This window comes from Colius striatus, chromosome 10 (genome assembly GCF_028858725.1).
Source record: "Colius striatus isolate bColStr4 chromosome 10, bColStr4.1.hap1, whole genome shotgun sequence".
NCBI classification, from domain to species: Eukaryota; Metazoa; Chordata; class Aves; order Coliiformes; family Coliidae; genus Colius; species Colius striatus.
In genome coordinates, this window is record NC_084768.1 from 28,766,864 (window position 1) to 28,785,763 (window position 18,900).

General features: G+C 56.9%; 1 protein-coding gene across 1 annotated transcript; it reads right to left on the reverse strand.

Moving 5' to 3' along the window:
• Window positions 1-15,475: 15,475 nt before the first annotated feature.
• FOXD2 (forkhead box D2) lies at window positions 15,476-16,804 on the reverse strand. Its single transcript, XM_062004080.1, is given in 3 exon segments — window positions 15,476-15,967; window positions 15,969-16,018; window positions 16,021-16,804. Coding segments are annotated over 3 exon segments (1,326 nt in total).
• Between the last annotated feature and the right edge of the window lie 2,096 nt (window positions 16,805-18,900).

An 18,900-nucleotide genomic window follows, 5' to 3' on the forward strand; every position in this document is an offset into this window, starting at 1 on the left:
AAACACAAGCCCCCTACCCTTGACAGGCAGTACTGGATGCATCTCAGCAGCGCTGACTCAGCACCAGCCGTTGTTTCCCGGAGCAGTGCCATGCGCCTTTGTGGCATGTGTTCAAGTTAAAGAGCCCTTTGTAGACAATTTCTCCACAGACACATAACAGAGGCATTTTACACTTTGTTCTCCTGTTGTGCTGCTGAGGGACATCTCCCCACAGGCACACTCACATGTGCACACGTGGACATACACACCTGCACACACACCTGCATGGAAGCACACACACAGAGCAGACTGTGGACAGCTGGAGCAAGCAACTTGTGGCTGTTGTACAGCACTGCACCCCAGGCTGGCAAGGGTGCTTCCATGGGGTCACAGAATCACAGAATGAGGGGGTTGGAAGGGAGCTCATCAGGTCCAATATCCTGATAAAGCAGGTTCCCCTCCATTATGTCACACAGGAACACACCCAGGTGGGTTTGGAAACCTCCAGAGAAGGAGCCTCCACACCCTCCCTGGGCAGCCTGGGCCAGGGCTCCCTCACCTCAACAGCAAACAAGCTTCTCCTTGTGTTTAAGTGGAACTTTCAGTGTTCCAGCTCCTGTCCATTACCCCCAGTCCTGTCACTGGGCACTACAGAAAAGTATCACCCCATCCTCCTGACATCCACCCTTTAGGTACTTAGAAGTGTCAATGAGTTTCTCCCTCAGTCTCCTCTTCTCCAGGCTGAACAGTCCCAGGTCCCACAGCCTTTCCTCATCAGACAGATGTTCCAGTTGTCTGATCACCTTGGTATCCCTCCATTAGGTTCTCTCCAGCAGTTTCCCATCTCTCTTGAGGTGGTCTGGCCCTGGGTCAGGGTGCTGGGAGGCAGGAGGTGAGCACTGGGTACATGCAATGCTCACAGGTCCTGCCAGCTCACACAACTATGGAGGAGGAACCATGAGTGAAGGACAAGACCCAACCCCATGTGGGTAACTACAGCTCAGTTGTAACCATGTGTGCCAACAAGGTGAGAAGAACTTTGTGCCATTTTCTCCTCCGACCTCTTCACTTTCACATCGAAGCTGCTTCTGCAAAGGTCATCTGAAATGTGGTTATCTGAGGAGCTGTGTCTGGATCTGAGAAGGGGAGTGTTCAGATCCTCTGGTTTATCAGAGGCATCAGTGAGCTGAAGTGCAGCTTTATGGAGGAAAATAAACTACACACATACTCACCTCTATTGCCCACACACAGCAGTGACAGGAATCCTCCTCCATGGCACTTCTGGGTACTCAAAGTTCATGTAGGATGTATCAGCTGCCAGAGGAGAATGAAAGGATGCCTCTCCTGCCCCTACACTGACACGCAGGCTGGCTTAGAAAAGAAGTCAGTGGAGTTTGGAAAAGAAGCAGAAATATGTATTTCCCCAATAATCTGAAAACTTCAATAAATGTTTTGCCTCAGTAGGATGTAGCTGAGGAATCTGGGGACCGTGGCTAGAGCCAGCTGCTCTGAGAGGAGAAAGCAAAGAGCCAGTCCAAGTGCAACAATTGCCAGGACAATAAAGGGATCTAGAGGGGTTCAAGGGTAGGAGGGGGGTTTTGTCTCTTTGGTGGTGTTTCTTGATTAATATTTACATGTCAGAACCAGCAAAACACACCTCCAGATCACGCACGGGATCTTTTTCTCCTTACTTGGGCAACAGAATGTATGGGCAGGACAATTGTGCAAACAAAGCTGTGTGCCAAGCCCACTGCACCAAAGGGAAGAAAGAAAAATACCAGTTATTTAAAACACGTGTATTAACAGAGGGGCTCACCTCTCCCCTGCCTTTGTGCTCTGCTGATATTGAGGAGGCAGATGAAAAGCCTCACTGGAGCATCAGGCTGGCCTCAGCCCTCAAGGCATGGAGGAACTTTATCCTACTGGCCCTTGGCCTCCCTGGGCCACCCATTGGCACCTGCACCATCACCCACCAACACACACCACCCATCATCACCCAGCTAGGTGATGCAGGAGGAGATGGTTAGAATTCCCATCCCTTCCTGCCAGGGAGAAGCAGAGCTTTGATTTAAACTGGAGGGCAAGGCAAGGTGGGTGTAAGTGCCATGACACCTGATGGGGGAATGCTTCTCACATGGCTGAGCCTTGTCTGCACCTGGTTTGCAGTATGTCCTGGGTATAGGGATGGATGACAGCCACAAAGGGACAGGATCCAAACAAATCAACTTTGTTCCAGAAAAGCTGTAAGCTCTTTCCCCTTCTCATATCTCTCTCCTCACTCTCCCTCCCTGCCTGCCCCCCTTTTCAAATGCACTCAAAAGATTTCAGTCCAAATGTTTCCAAGTTGGGGCTGAATAACGTTCCCAGTATTTGTGCTTTATAAGAGAGGTGGAGAGATGCAGAACAGCACAGAGCTGGTGCCACCCAGCCCCTTCCCACATCCCAGCTTTGCACCAGGAGGCCAAACCCCAAAGAGAGGAGCCAGGTCCGCTCCCCTAAGCAGTTACAGTGACTTTGCCTGGTGTTTCCGCACTGGGAGGGGGGTGACACGGGGCTCTCAGGGAGATAATGGAAGCCAGGAGGTCTTATCAACTTCTTTCAGGGCAGAGTCAAGCCCTTAAAATGAAAGCCCTTGAGGGAACAGAGAGGATCTTCCCTCAAGTGTCAGGCACGTGTATAAGTACTGATGTCCTTCCCGCTCTGCACTCAGTCTTGCTTTGCTAACTGTGCCTTCAGCCCTAGATCTGGTCCTGGCCCAGCTCAGCACCTGAGCTTGACTTGGCCATGGGAAATCAGGATCAGGCCTCAGATGTGTCTCTTTGTGTGTGTTTCCAGAAGATGCAGCTGCCATTGCTTGGTTCAGCCTTCTCAGGTTTGAACTACTCTTTTTTTCCCTACACAGACCAAAGAAGGGGTTAAATCAAGCTCACCTTTAAGGAAGGAGGACAAGGCAGTTCCTTGGCTTGAAACAGAGCAGGATTCAACCCTCTTCTCTCCTCCTTTCTCTGCATTCCCTTTCACCACTCTGTTTCTCTCCTCCACTGCTCAGAGCACAATCCCTCCACAGAGCCTCCCCAGGTGCCCCAATAATGGGCTCTGAACCCTAGTGGTGTGAGAAGGGACAACAGTGACAGACCCCAGGGTTGATCCCAGTCACTCCAAGGGGTCCCCAGTGCATCCATATTGGAGACCCCACACACAGAGGGGTGTGTCACTAGCCTCATACTCCTCAGTACAGAGATGGGGCTCTCTCCAGGTCTCTATTCCTCATGGCTCCACCAGCCAGCCCTTTGCCAGCTGATGCTCTGCTGAGTGGGATCACAGGAGAAGACACAGGAGGATGCAGCTCCCATTCCTGCTCACCCAGCACAGCCATGCTAACCCTTTCCCTCTGCTGTGGCAAGCTTAAAACCTGCCAAGACCTGCAGAGGAAGGGAAAAGGGCTGAGGTGTGTCAGGGTGGTCGATGAGCCCCCACAGATTAGGGGCCGTTAGATTCGGTCTCACCTCTTCCAGGAACAGGAGGATTTTAGCAGTGCACCACCTTCTTCTGACTGGACTCATTACTAGTAAGAGTCTGTGTTTAGAAAGAGAGTAAATAGAAGGTTCCCAGGGCTGATTGGCACACAGACTGGGGAGGTGGGGGAAGCACAGGCATTTTTCCCGAGCAGCCCCCATACTCTGCTCTCCCCTTGGGGTCACTGGGGAGAAGATGGGTTTGCTGCTGGTTGCAGTCCACATTCAGGCTGCAATTACTGGGCTTTGCTGGGAAGGGAGCTGAGCCCCCTGCCCTGCTCATCACTCCCAGCTCCTACCACCTGTCAGGGGCCAAGAGAGTGATGTGGAGAGGAATTAAACCCAGATGGGTTCTCCGAGCCATGCTATGAGGTACCTGGCACTAATGCTGTTGTTTTCCAATGGGTCCCAAGGCTGGGTTTCCCCTGTGTTCACCTGCTGTTTAGGGGCTACCTCAAAAGGTGTGTGAGGGCTTGGGGGGTTGCTGAGTTTATTTCTCCAGTCCTGGAAAAAGGGAGCACCCCGAAAAGGAGACGTGAGTCAAATCTCGCGAATTTTGGGATAGGCTCAGAAGAACCCCCCAAAACTGCAGGGGGAGGGATGGTTGGCTGGGCTCCCGGGAGAACGGGAGGGGGTGAGGTGGCGGAGGGGAGTCGCCAGCGATGCCTCCCCGATGGCCACCAGCCATCCCGGCCCCCTACTCCGCGCCGGTTCCTGCCTCCGGGCTCCTCCTAACGAGGTTTCCAGCTCGGCTGAACCCCCACGTTGCTTTCAAGACGGCAGTCGGAGAGGAGGAGGGGGGAATCGCTGTCCTTATCCTCGGATTTCTCCTCCTCAGTACTATGGAGTACTACGGTTACATCAAACAAACGCGAAAGCGGGGCAAAATTGGGGAGGGGGTGCAGATGATATTGTCGCTGGTTCATGGAAAGACGGCGAGGTGGTTTAAAACACTGTGCCAGTGAAGGGCAGGGGGGTAAAGGGGGGCTGGAAGCTTCTTTCGGCGGTGGTCCCTGCGCCTTGTGCAGGAGTTTGCGATGGAAAGTCTGCAAAAGCCATTAGGACTTTTGTGCTGGGGCACTAGAAAAGCAACGCAGACACCACTCACTTTTCTAAATAAACATTAGTCTTAAAAAGTTTGCACTGCTGACCCCCGCAGCTCTGATTACTTGTAATTCTCTGAACCATATTTTAAGGCTTCAAAACCATCTTTTTAAACAGTTGGGGAGGGGGCGGGTTTGGTTCGCTCCTCCCTGCAGCCTCGCCACAGACGTGCCACCGGGACCGTGCTCTGCCCAAGCGGGGGGGTGTCTACCCGCACCCCAAGCGAGTCCTTATTCCCCAGCCCCACAGCCCTCTCCGCATGTTCAGCTCTCTCCTCCTTCTCCCGGAGAAGATTTTTCTTCTTTTCCTCTTCTTTCTTTGGGGTTTGTGGGGTTTTATTTCGGAGGCTCTGGGACCACATTCGCGATGTCGGTGTGAAGATGCTGTTCCCCTTTTACGGCTTCCCGGGAGGGCAGAGGAGTGATCCTCGCCACGCTGTGACCCCAAACAGCCCCGAGACCCCTCCCCAACCCCCTCTAAACAGCCACATCTTGGCAGCGCGGCGGAGGCAGCTGCGCCGAGGTATCATCAGTGTAATTGGAAGGGTCACATGTTAAACCCTCGCTGTTGTTGGCGGTAATGTAGCTGTGTCCCTCGGTTGCACATTTACCGATTTCTCTCAAACCAACCATTGTCACAAGGTTCATTCCAGGAGGAGTGATCCAATGGGTTGCCACGGCAACTATAATGACATTAAAATAGAAGCGGCAGTTGCCGCCTCCCACCCCTTCCCTCCGTGCCTCTTTCCCCTCAAAAACCGGCCGCAGCCCAGCACAGCCCCGCACCTTTCCCGCAAGGGACAGCCCACAAAATAATGCCGGGACCCACATGCAAACAAAACTAAGAGAGGGGTGTTAGTTGATTTAAACCTTCCCGGGCAAAGAGGCCCGTGCGGGGGATGTGGAGCGGCGGTAGGGATTGGGGAACGATGGTTCATCCCTTACCCGGGCGTTCACCTCCGTTCTGAGCGCTCGTCGGGAACGGGGAAAACAAGACAAACCTGTGCGTAATAAAGCTCCCACCAAAGCATCTGCAAGTCGGACGATGAGAGCTTCTCCTTTTTCCCGGCCCCGCCCTGGAAATTCACTTTTTGACACTTGTTTTTGGGGAAAACGTTCGTTTCCGATCGATTTTTCCTTTGTTATTTCTCAGTAGCAGCGTTGATGAGAAAACTCTGCTGCTCTCCCTCATTTTTAGGTTTTTTCCCTTCGAAATTAGGGGCGAGAAAAGGTGCTGGAAAAAAAGGACCCGTGTTTCTCATTATCACAAGACATCCCTCTCATCCCTCTCGATGACTTCCCATCTGTTCTGTCGCGGGTACATAAAAAACAAAGCGCGGCCAAGCAATACCGGGCAAAAGCAAAATTCTGTGAATATCAACTATAATCTCATCTGGATCTGCCGGGAGGGGCCTCCAATAGGTGTATTTTCCATATGGGGGAACGTACTGCCCGTCTTTCGTTGCCAGCAGCCCATAGCAGCACCTTAAACCGGGCTCTCGGGGATTTGAGAGACTCTTTCCCCAATATCTTTCCCCATCTCTGAGCGGGGCTGGGATATGAGTCGTTTCAATTAATTTCTCATCATTGTTTTTTTTTTCCCACGCGAGCCCGTGGGCAGGAGTTTATTGGGCAAGGACGGGGGAGAAAGACCAGGCGGTTCAGCTCGGAGATATTTCATTTCTTCCATCAAAATGTGTCCTACACCTGCCCACGGCTGGGGTATAGACGCGCTCCCGGTCGAGCCCGGGACGTGCTCACGGATGGCAGTGTCAAACAACAATAACAACAAAAAAATAGACCAAAAAAATTAGAGGGGTAGAGGGGTAGCAACCCGAACCCGAGCCGCCTGCGGCCGGTTCACATGCGGTTTGCGGCCGCGGAACGTTTTCTTCCAGCCAGCCCCGACGGAGGAGCTGACGGCAGCGGCACCGACACACACACAGGGCCGGCACCGCCGAGCATCCGCCAAACGCCCCGGCACACATCGGGGGGCTGCCCGTGGTGGCTGGGGAAGGAGCCGAGGCGCGCTGCCATGTGGATGGCGGGGCACGGCCATCCAGGGCTGTGGGATCTTGGGGGCGCCACTGGGCACCGGCTCTCTGAGGGGCTGTGCACGACTCTCCAGAGCTGCCTCTCTCGCACACAACCTCTGCAACTGCCGTGATACCGCCGGCACAAGGGGTGGGGGTCCATCCTCTTCCTAATGCCGCCCACTTCTCAGCAGATATGGGGAGGGGATGACGTGGGTTCCCCACCTCCGGCTGCAGCTGGAAGACGCGCTTGGGCTGGGAGAGGGGACGGGGGACAGCCGGGGTGGGTGGTTTCGCCAGTCGCGGTTCCCCGAGGGTGCGATATTCCGCCAGGAGCTGGGGTGGAGCGGCTGCGGTGTGGGAAAGGACCGTCCGGGACCGCGGGAGAGACGAAGAGGCGGCCGCGGGTGGGTCTGCTCTCCTGCAGGGCTAACGGGGGGTCTCGGACCCCAGCCACAATTCTAGTTCAAGGGACAGAGCGTGGGGGGTATGAGACCCTCCGCGGTGCGACTGAAGGGACTCCGGGGCGAGGGGAGGCTGCCGGGGATGCAGCCGAGGCTCAGCTCGCCGCAGGTCCCGGGAGGCCAGAAATGCCCTTTTCGAAGATATCCTGAGCTCAAAAGCCGTCAGAAACATCTGTCTGAAGTGATCCCCTTGGCAGGGGCTCCTTGAAAGGGATACATGGAGCATACCCGAGAGGAGATGGGAGAGTTGTGCGGCAACGGAGAAAATGAAATTAAAACTGAATTAAAAAGGAGAAAGGTGGGAATACGAAATTATCCACCTTTTAGAAACGTGTCGGGCTTCTCCGGAGCAACCACAGAAGGGAGGCCTTTCCACTAGGGTGGATAAATCACTTGTGTCCCACATGACCGAGGATGGGGGATCCGGCGCGGGAGAGGGGAAGGGAAAGGTCATGGGACTGGGATTTGGGCAGTAAGTCACAGAGGAGACGTGGATTTCAGTGCCGGGACCTGCGTTAGGTGGCAGCGACCTCGGCTTTTGCAAGAAAAGTAATTAAATATGAAAAATGAACAGGGCGGGGGAAAGGGGAGGGGGGGTGAGTGAGATTGAGAAATAACCCCAGTAAAAACTCGGCGGGTTAGCGGTGGGAAGATGCGTTTGGGGACCACAGATCTAGGACAGCGTCACTAGGAGACCCTGCTCTCCTGGAGAAGGGATTGTCCCGCACATCCCCTCCCCAGCCAGGAGGTGGGTGCTCGGCGTTGTGTCCCGCGCCGCCTCGGAGAGCGTCCGCCCGGTCCCCGCTTTCGGCCGAGCTCTACCCGCTGCTTTTGTTGCCTCTATTTTTCTCTTCCCTGGGGAGAGGGGATCACAGGAGCGCTGCAGCCGGGAGGAGGGCGGTGGGAGAGCAGTATTGCACCACCAGCCACTTCACATCGCGCTTCCCTCGTCTCCCAGGACCCCGCCGGGACCGGCCGACGAAGAGAGGAGCCGCGGTCCGAGGCGAAGTGGATGCTCCAGCTGGCTGGACCCTGGCGCTTCTTGGCCCCGTCCCCAGAGGAGGGAAGTTTTTCCTTCTCCATTTTGTTTAAATTTAAAGAGATAGCGGCTCCCCCCAACCCCGGCCCGGGCCCACGGTGGGTTCTGCCGGCCGCGGCTGGGCTGTGAGCAGGGAAGCTGCTACCATGGCTATGCCACTTACTACCCGCATGTGAGGTTTCCTACACCACAGACCTTGTCCTGTGTCTCTCCTCTCTCCCTCTGCCCAGACGTGACAGGGAGAATTGGGGGAGCACCCCAAGTAACCTCATCCGGGTAGGGAGGGGGAAATTCCCACGGATTTTGCAGGGAGTGCGGCTGCAATTAAAGGCTCTCGTGTGCCCCACAGACGGCTCTCACCGCTGAGGAGGGATTGGGGGAGGGCGGGGGGAAAGGCTCATTCAGATTACATAGACTTTCCGAGGACTCTCCGCTCTCCCCCTTCGGCAGAGAACAGCGGAATATCTGGGGATTTTCGCGAGAGTGCAAGGAACCGCCAGTGTTGGTTTCACCCGTTTCAAAACCCCGGTACTAACGAAAGCGGAGTGTAAGTTCTTTTAAAAGGAGAGTTTAAAGCGCTGAAATCGAAATCTCATTGAAGTGGACGAGGATGGGCCCGAAAAAGGGCTTCCCTGTTACCCCGCGACACGGATCCCGACCCTCGGTACCAGAAAGGGTCTGGAGGTGGGACAAATACCACCAAATCGGTAATTAGAACAATCCCGAGGCACCGGTATGAAGCCTTCACTGCAGGAACGGACACGCAAACTCATCACACCCCTCCGGGCTCCCGCCCGACCTCTCAACGGGGAGACCGTCTCCCATGTAGGTTTTCACTTGGGTTTACGAGATCTGCTTTGTCACATGGATTGAGGAATTATGGTAATTCATTCAATGCCCATATACCTAATTTATCTGGATCCCTGGGGCAGGGATGCGGGCAGCCAAGGAGGTTAGGAACTGAAGCATTCCGCTTGCCCTTGGCTGGGAAAGGCCGACGGGCTCCGGCAGCGGCTGCCCAGCGAGGCCGGCTCGGGTGGAGGAGCCCCTTCCCAGGAGGATGAGCCAGACGGGCACATCCCGTTACCGTCCGCCGGAGGAGATCATTAATATTTGAGTGCTGAGGAAGGGTTGGGAAGGCACGATCAAATCCTGTCGTGAGCGTTTTTTTCTGCCGGATCACAGCGTCACCTGTTGCTGCCGCGGGCTTGGGGCACCAAGTTGCATCTTAATAAAATCATTAAGCACGAACGGGTCCCGCACGGGTGATGGGCCCTCTCTGAGACTGGAGGGAGCGGGGACTTGCACACGCTCGTCCCTGCGACCCCACTGAGGCTGGGGCCTCACGGTAAACGCATGGGCGGGACGGGGGAAAGGTGCTGGGTATAGCGGGCTGTGCTCCTGGTCGCGATGCCAGACGGGGCAGACGCTCCCCGAGCTGTCCCGCAGCCCGCCAGGCAAGGGCAGAGCAACCGCTGAGCCCGGGAGGAGTTTACCACTGCGTTCCCTCTACAAAGGAGAGCAGACCTCCCCACCACACACTGCGGCCAGGGGAGAGATTCCCGGGGGATGATAGAGCTGGAAATTTCCTGGAGAGAGAGGGAAAGTGGCCCTCGATGAACCCGAGATGAAGCGGGTGAGACTGGAGAGATCGACAGGGAAAGAAAGAGGGAGAGAAAAAGAAGGAGGAAAACAAAGGGAGAAAAACAAAGAAGAAAAGAAAAAAAGGCAAGAGAGATAAAAGAAAAGATGAAACGAGGGAGAAGTGAAAAGTAAAAGAGAAAAGGAAATGGAAAAGTGGGAAAGAGAAAAGAAAGAGGAACGGAGACATAGATGGAAAAAAGATTAAAGGAAAGAGAGAAAGAGAAAAGTAAAATAGAGGGAGATAGAAAAGGGGAGGAGGAAGAATAAGAGGTGAAAAGAAAGAACGAGACAAGCAAAAGTAAGTAGGCGAATAGAAGAGCTGAAGAGGAAAAAAGAGAAACAGAAAGAACTCGAGAGAAAGTGAAAGGGAGAGAGAAAAATAAATATAGAAAGAAAGGAAGCAAGATTATTTTTAGAAGGAGAAGGAAGTAAAGAAGAGAGAGTGGGAAACGAGAAATAAAAGTAATTTTTTAAAAAGGATGAGAAAAAAACAGGTGAGGGAGGGAAGAGGAGCCGCGGGCCGGGAGACTATGGGAGAGAGCAGAGCCCCGGCCCCTTTTCTCGTCCGACAGACAGGCAAAGGGGCGAATGCAGGGCCCTGACCTACCGCGAGCATCTCGAGGAGGATTTCAAAAGCAGCGACGTAATTTCCCAAGGCAATTTTCCTTGGAGAAAAAAAAAGAAAAGGAAAAAGAAAAGCAAAAGAGAGTGGTCTGGCACAGCTCTTCCCACCCTCCACACACCGGGACACGGGAGCTTTGGGATTTTATACTTCGTTTCTCTACTTTCTATGCTGGGAAAGAAAAGAAACGAAAGGGGGATGTGGAAGGAAGGAAGATGCTGGAAGGCAGCTATTTTCCGAAGTTATGAGGCAGGAAAGTGTTTTCAGGTCGGGCACTAGGGTACAGCGAGACTGGGCGTTATTATTAAATCCTAAATCCACCGTGAAAATGGGAGTTTCTGTACAGTCAGAGAGAAGGGCCAAAGCAGTCCCGGAGGAAGGGCCGAGCTATTGCAAAAGATGCTCTTGATGTCTAAAGGTGGTTTCTATAATCCAAGTTGATTTATTTTTGTTCGTGACCGCGAGGAACTAGAAAGAGAAAACCGAAAAACTACCGGAGAAAGGAATAAGATCTTGACCTTTCCTAATTCTCCAAATCGGCAGTAATGGAAAGCAGAAGACGCCAGGGGAGGAGACAGGAGGGGAAAGCCGAGCAGAGTGGCAGAGCGGGACCAGCCAGGCCGGGGTCCCTCAGTGGTAGCCCGGCCCGGCGAGGGAATGGCGAGTCGCCTCCTATCTCGGGCCCCGCTCTGCGTAACACGGGCTTACTCAAGAGAAAGCAAGGAAAGAAATTATCCCTTCCCGCTTCACTCCCAACGGGGATATTCCGGGTAAGGATCATTTTATCCCTCCCCCCAGTAAACCCGAGGAGAAACCCCCATTTTCCGCCTCGCTGTGGCTGCGCACATACGGAAAACCGCCGTCAAGAACATAGGCAGAGAGCACGGCGGTTTTGTTACAACCCCTTCATCTGACATATAGAAAGGAGTGGGAGAACATTAGGGGAAAATAAATAAATAAAATCAGCTCCAGAGATGCCTGAGCAAAGGCAAAGCAGGGTGGGGAAACCCGCATCCCTCCGGCCCCTCTCGGAAATAGCCCCGGCGCGAAAAAAAAGAGAAGGGAACCCCCCCTCCAGATCTATGGCAAAGGATCGGGCCTCCAGGCAGACGCGGGGTTGCCGCCTGCCCGGCTTCGCCTCGGCTTTAACACTGGCAAAACAACCATCGAAAGCAACACCGAGAACTGGGTGGATTCGCCTAGGGTCGAACGGCAAAGGAAACGCCGGGTGGCATTTTTGGCCGGGGACTCCCAAGCAGCGCCTGCAACAGCTAATTATTTTCCTTTCGGTGCTCAGTTATTGCTGGTGTCCTCCCCCCACCCCCCAATAAATAAATAAAACCCTCCTTTAGGCAGAGAGGCGTGAAAAATGATCCTCGCTGAACGCTTAAAAATAATGTCCCGTGAAGATCGGGGCTGCGGAGCCAGCCAGCCCCGTAATTAGGAGCCATTATCCGTCTTCCTCGCCCAGGCAAGATTTCACCTTAACCCCACGAGCCGAGCCCGGCCAGAGGTTCTCTACCTCAGAGAAGCCCCCCCGGGCTCTTCTCCGCCGCCCTCCGCCCCTGTTGGGGCCGGTTCACGGGAGGTCTCAGCCAATTTCCCCCCCCCCCCCAGCTCGCCGATATTTTCAGACGGCGTGGGTTTGACCGAGGTGCTTGAGGGAAAATTAGGGGATGAGAAAAATGCAACACTGGAGCCGCTTGTGGATCTCCTCCTCCCGCCCCCCCCAAAAAAAGCCCCACAAACAAACCAAACCCAAAACCAAACCAAACCCAGAACAACAGCAGCGGCACTCGCGGCTCCCGCGGGCTCGGGAGAGCCCAGCCCGGCCGGGATGGCAGCTCTGGGAGGGTACCGCGGCTCCCGGGTAAGGGGGGGAATTCCCCCCGCTCCTAAATCAGCTCAGCTTCAATCCTGGCCGGCGATCGTGGTTTAAAAACCCGCAATGACTCCGCAAGGCAAAAGAAGGGTAACGGAGCCAGTGGAGAGGTGTCCCAGCAACTCCCCCCCTCCCAAAAAATCCCCGACACCCCTACTCCTCTGAGCGTGTGGGGGAAAGGGTCTCTCCGGGCAATCACCGCTTCCCTACCGAGAAGACCCCCCTGCATCCCTCCAAACCTTGAGACCACCAACTTGGAGAACCCCTTAGACCCAGCGGGGGCTGCGGGGACGAGAAGCCCTCGCCTACCCTCGCGGGCACCGGCTGCTGCCTCTGACCTGCTCCCGGCAGTCTCGGCTCACTTTTCTGCCGCACTTCGCAAACAAACAAGACCAAAAAAATATTTTAAATCGCTACTTTCTATTAAAATAAGCCGCCCCCCGCCTCTCCCAGACACACAGTCACCACCCAGCCTCGCTGGACATCGCTTTCTTCCCTCGGATCCCGTCTCCTCAAAGCAGGCGCGGTTATTAAAGGAGGCTGAACAAAGATAGCCCCGAGAGCAGCTATCAGCGCATTTTAACTTCATCAAAGACTTCGGGGGAGAGGGAGAGGAGGGGTCTGGCACCTTCTAGTAATGAGCTTGTCAGGAACACCCCTGCCAGAGCAATTGAACAATTTGCACACAAGCAAAAGAAAAGGAGCGGAGAGGGAGGGAGGAAGGGGAAATGCTACAAAAGCCCCTTCAATTTCCAACCATGTGCTTGGCAATCTGGAAAATAGATTCATTGGCCTCCTCTTTTCTCCCATGTCGAGTCTTGTAGCCCCTTTTGTAGGAGTTGGACATGAAAGGGAGACAACCAAGTGCCGGACACGAAGATCGCTTTTCAAAAGCAAATGTGTGTGAAGGCGAGATGTGAGACCGCTCGCTGCGGGGAGGCGGCACGTCCAGCAACAACATCAACAAACTGCGCGGAGGTTCGGGGTGGCACAGACAGGGGCGGGGGGTGGGGGGTAGGATTAAAAAAAAAAGAGAAGAAGAGAGAAAAGAAAGGCTGCCCCCTCGCCCCTTCCCCGATGCACACCGCCCGGCTCCTGCCTGCGCCCCGGCGGGCCCCGCACAAAGTCCCGCTGGCCCGGGGACCGGCTCCGTCCCCCGTTCCCTGCCTCGTACGTCTCAGCTTTTTTCCTTTTTCTCCTTCTCCTTCAGCTGGCTGCGCGGGCAGGGAGGCCTCGGTTTTTTAGCTCAGGGTCCCTGCCAACAAACAAATCAAAGAGCCACGTTTGGTCCCTGAAATAAATAAATAGCTGCGGCGGGGGGGGGGGGGGGGGGGAGCGGGGGGCGGAAAAGGGGGGGAAGATTTTGGAGAAGGGAACGCTTAAAGATGTTTATTTACTTTGTAAGTTGTTGCAAAATTTAGGCGGAGATCAAGTTTCATTCGGTCATTCAAATGCTGCAGGCTCAAGGGGGACGTGTGTGAGGGGGGGAAAACCCTCCAACTTATTTTCTCATGTGTCAACTTTTCCAAACAAAATAAAAGGAGGCAGAGGGGAGACAGAAGGACAAGCTTTCTCCAGACTCCCATCTCCTTCCCCCTAGAAACAGAATAGGGTTTTTTTTTAGCGGGGAACACACACACCAAAAAGCAAACAAAGACATTAAAGTTAATATAGAAAAAAGAAGAAAAAAGTTAATTCCGGGGGGGTCCTTTTCTGACCCGTGGACCCAAAGCGGGGGTCTCCCCTCCTCTTCCTCCTCACCCGGCCAGGGAAGGGGCCGGGGGAGGCCTCGCCGCCGTGGCAGCCAGCAGCGGTGGGAAGGGGGGCGGCGCGGAGCACCCCGCGCAGACTGCGCGCCCGGCCGCGGAGGGGAAGGCTCAATCCCGCTGGCTTCGGGTGGCAAAACTCGGCAGCCGGGCGAGGGTGGCCAGCCCAAGGATGAGAGCCATTGGCCTCCCCGAGGCCCGAGCGGGGCTCTCGGCTCTCAGCGTGACAAAGGACATCGCAAAGAACGATCGGAATTATAATTATTATTCTTTTTCTCTCTCTTTTTTTTTTTTAACCAGGTCACAAACATTTATTAATTTACACCAACGGTGGACAAAATTCTGTTGCCTTTTCCACATCAAATTATTCACAGATTCTCTCAATAAAATAGATGTGACGGATGCACAACCAGTGAAGAGTTAACTGGACTCCGCTCATTAGCTCCCGAATAATCTATATACAAATAATTACCAGTACACCAAAAAACCCACGGACGGAGGGGGTGGGCAAAGAGGGATTCAAATAATAATTAAAAGAAAAGGATGGGAATTCTCCAAGCTTCCTGACGGATCGGATTTTCCTTTAAACGTGCGTTTGAATGTCTCATCGGGGAAGAAAAATAAAAAGATTTTAAAAGGAAAAAAAAAAATAAGAGAGGAGAAAGGAAAAAAATAAACCACAGTCCTGAGTTTCACCGACTTTTCTTCTTAAAAACAAAGAAACCCTAAACAGTGCCTTTTCAAACCAAACCCGAAGCTTCAAAGAAACTAAAAATAAGGTCGAGCCATTAAAACGTTTTCTTTGAGAGTCGGGGAGAGACAGACACACACATGGTAAAACCGCCCGGGAGAGAGATTTGCAGGAACGAAACGGGCTCCCTGTGACCGGGGCCGTCTGCAGCTCCCCTGGCCGCTTGCCCAAGCGATTTGGGGGACTCCCGCGGAAAACCCGCACTTCTCAAAGAAAACATTTTCGACCCTAAGACCGTTTACTTTCTTAACATCCCCCACTCCTTACCCCTCGCAAGACGTTGCGTGTACAACCAGCCCAGGTCCCGGCTTATGTTACGGCCACTTTATAAATATGCTTTGGCGCTTGCGGGACCAAATCGCGTTATTCTTTCTCCCCTTTCTCCTTCTCGTTTATTTAATTATTATTTCCCCCCTCCTCCCCCACCCACCCCCGGAGCAAAGAGACACAAACAGATTTGGATGCCACAGAACCTGGAAATAAAGTAAAAATTACAAAAAAAAAAAAAACAACAAAAAAGGAAACATTTCCTACCTTAAAACACAACAGGAGGAGATGGGGGTTGGGGGGGACGGGGAGAGGGAAGGGGAGCAGTTTCGGAGGGGGGGGGGGAGAGCTGGGAAGGGGCCGTTTGCTTCGCGACTCTCCCCCCCCCTCCCCCCTTCCCCCAGCACACTTTAAAAATGACAGCTGCTGAGGGTTGTGATTTTACTGGAGAAGTTCTGGGCCGGCTGGAGGAGCGGCTCGTGTGCCAGGCTGACCTGGGGCTGTGCCGGGGCCAAGGCGGGGCTGAGCACGGCCAGGACCTGCGCCGGGGGTCCCGCCTGGCCGGCGGGGTATGGAGCGGCAGGAGCGGCGCTGGGGTTGGTGCTGGGCGGCGGGGGCACGGCCCCCCCGATGATGTTGTCTATGGAAAAAGAGGGCCGGGAGGGGTGGTTGGTGCCGCCGCCGCTGCCGCCGCCGGCGGGCGTGGGGTCCGGCTTGAGGGTCTGGAGGAGGGCGGCGGGTAGGGCGGTGGGGCTCAGCTGGGGGTGGTAGAAGGACTTCCTGCAGTTCAGCTCGCCGCCCAGGAACGAGGGCAGCCCCGAGGCGGCGGAGAAGACGGACGCGGCGGCAGGAGGCGGCGGAGCCGGTAACGGGCAGTGCGGCGCCGGGAAGGGGAAGGCGCCCGCGGCGCCGCCGCCTCCGCCGCCGGGGTGGTGATGGTGGTGGTGAGGGTAGCCCTGGAGCTGCAGGCCGTAGTTGTAGCCGTAGGGTCCGTAGGCGAAGCCGGGCAGGAAGGCGGCGGGGTCGGCGGCCCCGGCCCGCAGCAGCAGCTCGGGGTGCGGCGGGTGCAGCTGCTGCTGCCGCTTGAAGCGCTTCCTCCGGCGCAGGAAGCTCCCGTTGTCGAACATGTCGGCGGACTCAGGGTCCAGCGTCCAGTAGTTGCCCTTGCCCGGGTTGCCGGGCTCCCGGGGGATCTTGACGAAGCAGTCGTTGAGGGAGAGGTTGTGGCGGATGCTGTTCTGCCAGGCGGGGAACTTCTCCCGGTAGTAGGGAAAGCGCCCGCTGATAAACTCGCAGATCTCGCTCAGCGTCAGCCGCTTCTTGGGGCTCTGGAGGATGGCCATGGTGATGAGGGCGATGTAGGAGTAGGGCGGCTTCACCAGCGGGTTCTTGCCCCCCGCGCCGCCGCCGCCGCCTCCCGCCGGTGCCTTCTCCCCGGGCGCGGCGCCGCGGGCGCACGCCGGCTCCGAGCCGCCGGCGGGGGAGAGCCGCTCCGGGGACCCCCCCATGCGCGCCTTGGCGGCCCCGCTCCGCGGCAGGGCCAGCCCCAGCGGGTCGCCGCCGTCCTCCTCGTCGTCGTCGTCCTCCTCGTCCTCCTCCTCCTCGTCCTCGCTGTACTTGCCCCCGTCCTGGGGCGGGCCCACCACGTCGATATCCGCGTCCTCCACCTCGGAGAGCGGCTCTTCCTCCGGGGAGCGCTCGGACATGATCCCGCAGCCGCCGCTGCTGCCCAAAGTCATTGTTGTGCGGCCGGGGCGGCCGGGGCCGGGCTCCCCCCCCCACCTAGCGGCGGCTCCCGGGATGGGCCCGGGGCCGTGCCGGAGGCTGCGGCCGCCGCTGGGACTCCGCGCCCCGGCGCCGCCGCTCCGCGCCCCGCTCGCCGCGCCGCTGCTGGCGGGGCCGCGGCAGAGCTGCGGGGTGGTGGCTGCGGAGGGAGGGAAGGAGGGAGGGGCGGCGGAGGGGGCGCGGGGCGGGGGCGGAGGGACGGGACGGGACGCCCGAAGGCTGGGCGGTGGAGCTGGGAAGCAGCGATAATAAATAATAGTAATAACGATAATGAAAGCGGAGAGAGAGAGAGAGGAAAAAAAAGAAGGGGAGTGGAGCGGGGGGTGCGGCGGTTCCTTGGCTGGGCTGAGGGGAGGGAGGGAGCGGGAGGGAGGGGCGGGGGAAGAGGGAGGGCAGAAGTTGGGAAGGCGGCTCCCCCCTCCCCACCCCTCCCGAGATGGGACCCGGTAGAAACGCTCCCACTCTGCGCCTCCTGCCAGCGCTCCCCAGGCCTTTATACGGCCGCCCCGGCATCACGTGGCGCTCGCCGCCCGCCGCAGCCCCCGCGGGGCACGGGCGAGGGGCTGCCCGGCCGGGCCTGGGTCCCCGGGGAGCGCGGCCCCCGCCCCGAGGGGAATGCTTTCGAGGAAAGGCGCTCCCCGTTTCCGCGGCGATGGGATGCACCCGGCCACGACTGGAGCCGGCTGCTGCGAGAAGGAGGGCTGTCTGCACTGGATAAAGCTTTCCCCCTCCCGCTCCAGACACCCCGCGGTGCAGGAGGCTCGCGGGGCTCATTCCTGCGGGATATGACGGCCGCCTCCTTCTGCCTGGGAACCAGAGGGTCCCGTTGTCCCGCGAGGGCTGTCTGTCCCCGGGGCTGGGGGCTGTGCTGCCAGAACCTCTCCAGTGGGGACACTCACTCTTCCAAGGCCGGGCCCTCGGCCTTCTTGAGGGGTCGTGTGAATTTGGGGATCCCCGTTCCCACTCTCCACACACTCACATCACCGACACGGCACCGAGCTCGGAGTACCCTCCCTGGAAAGCCGCCTCCCCCGGGCGCTTTCACGGGCCCGCACTCGCGGAAGGGATGCTGCCGCCCGGCAGGTGCGGGGCGGAAAGCGAGGAGCAACGCTCAGTCAAGTCTCCCTCAACGCGAGAAATAACCAGAGCGAAAGCTGTGCGTGTCACCGGGGTGCTGGGACGGTACCTCCGTCCCGCATCTCTGCCCGACGGGGCTGCCCCGGCCGGGTACCACTTTCCCACGTTGCCCACTCGCAACCCGGACAAGCTCCAGCCGCCTTCCGGGACGCGGAATCTCCCCCAGCGCTCCGCCGCTCTCCTGCCATCGCTACCCCCGAGGCGCAGCATCCTCGGAAGGCTGGCAGCGAGGAGGCGGCGGGCAGCGGACACCCACTTTGCCTCGGGCTGCAGCCGAAGCGAAAGGGTATCCCTGTACCCAGAGGCACGTCAGCCCCTCTGCAGCCACAGCGGTGTCCCTCAGGTGGCAAAACGCCGCTCCCCCGTCTGCGACCGCCCCTTCCTAGGGCAAGGCCGGGGCGGGCGACACGGCTACGGCTGCAGCCTCCCACCCCGCGCCCCGTGGCTGGCTGTGGCAACCGGTTGCCCTTGTCTCTAACGCGGACATGCCGAGCCACGCTCGCACGTTGGAGTGGTTTTTTTTCCCCTCTTGGAGGTTCTGCAAACATATAGCCGCTTTCCTGGGGGAGAATGCCTGGGGAGGGAGGCAGAGGATGGTTTTTCCCGAGGAGGTGCCAGGACATCTGCCCCCCACTCATTCAGGGCCGCGTTCAGCAGTGTGAGAATCCGCGGTGATGTATTGCCAGGCGCTGCCGTTAACAGGTGCGAGCATTTGGTGATAAAATCTCCAGCACTAATACCGGGGAGCCGGGCCAAACAGCTGCGCGGCCCCGCTTCCAAATGCCGCTCACAATTACTCAAACCCTAACGACTGGGTGCACGGTCCCGCCGAGCTTGGGGAGACCCCGAGGAGCGGGCAGGAGCAGGCAGAAGCGGACGGCGCTTCGCCCGCGCTTCTGCGACTGAAGCAGCT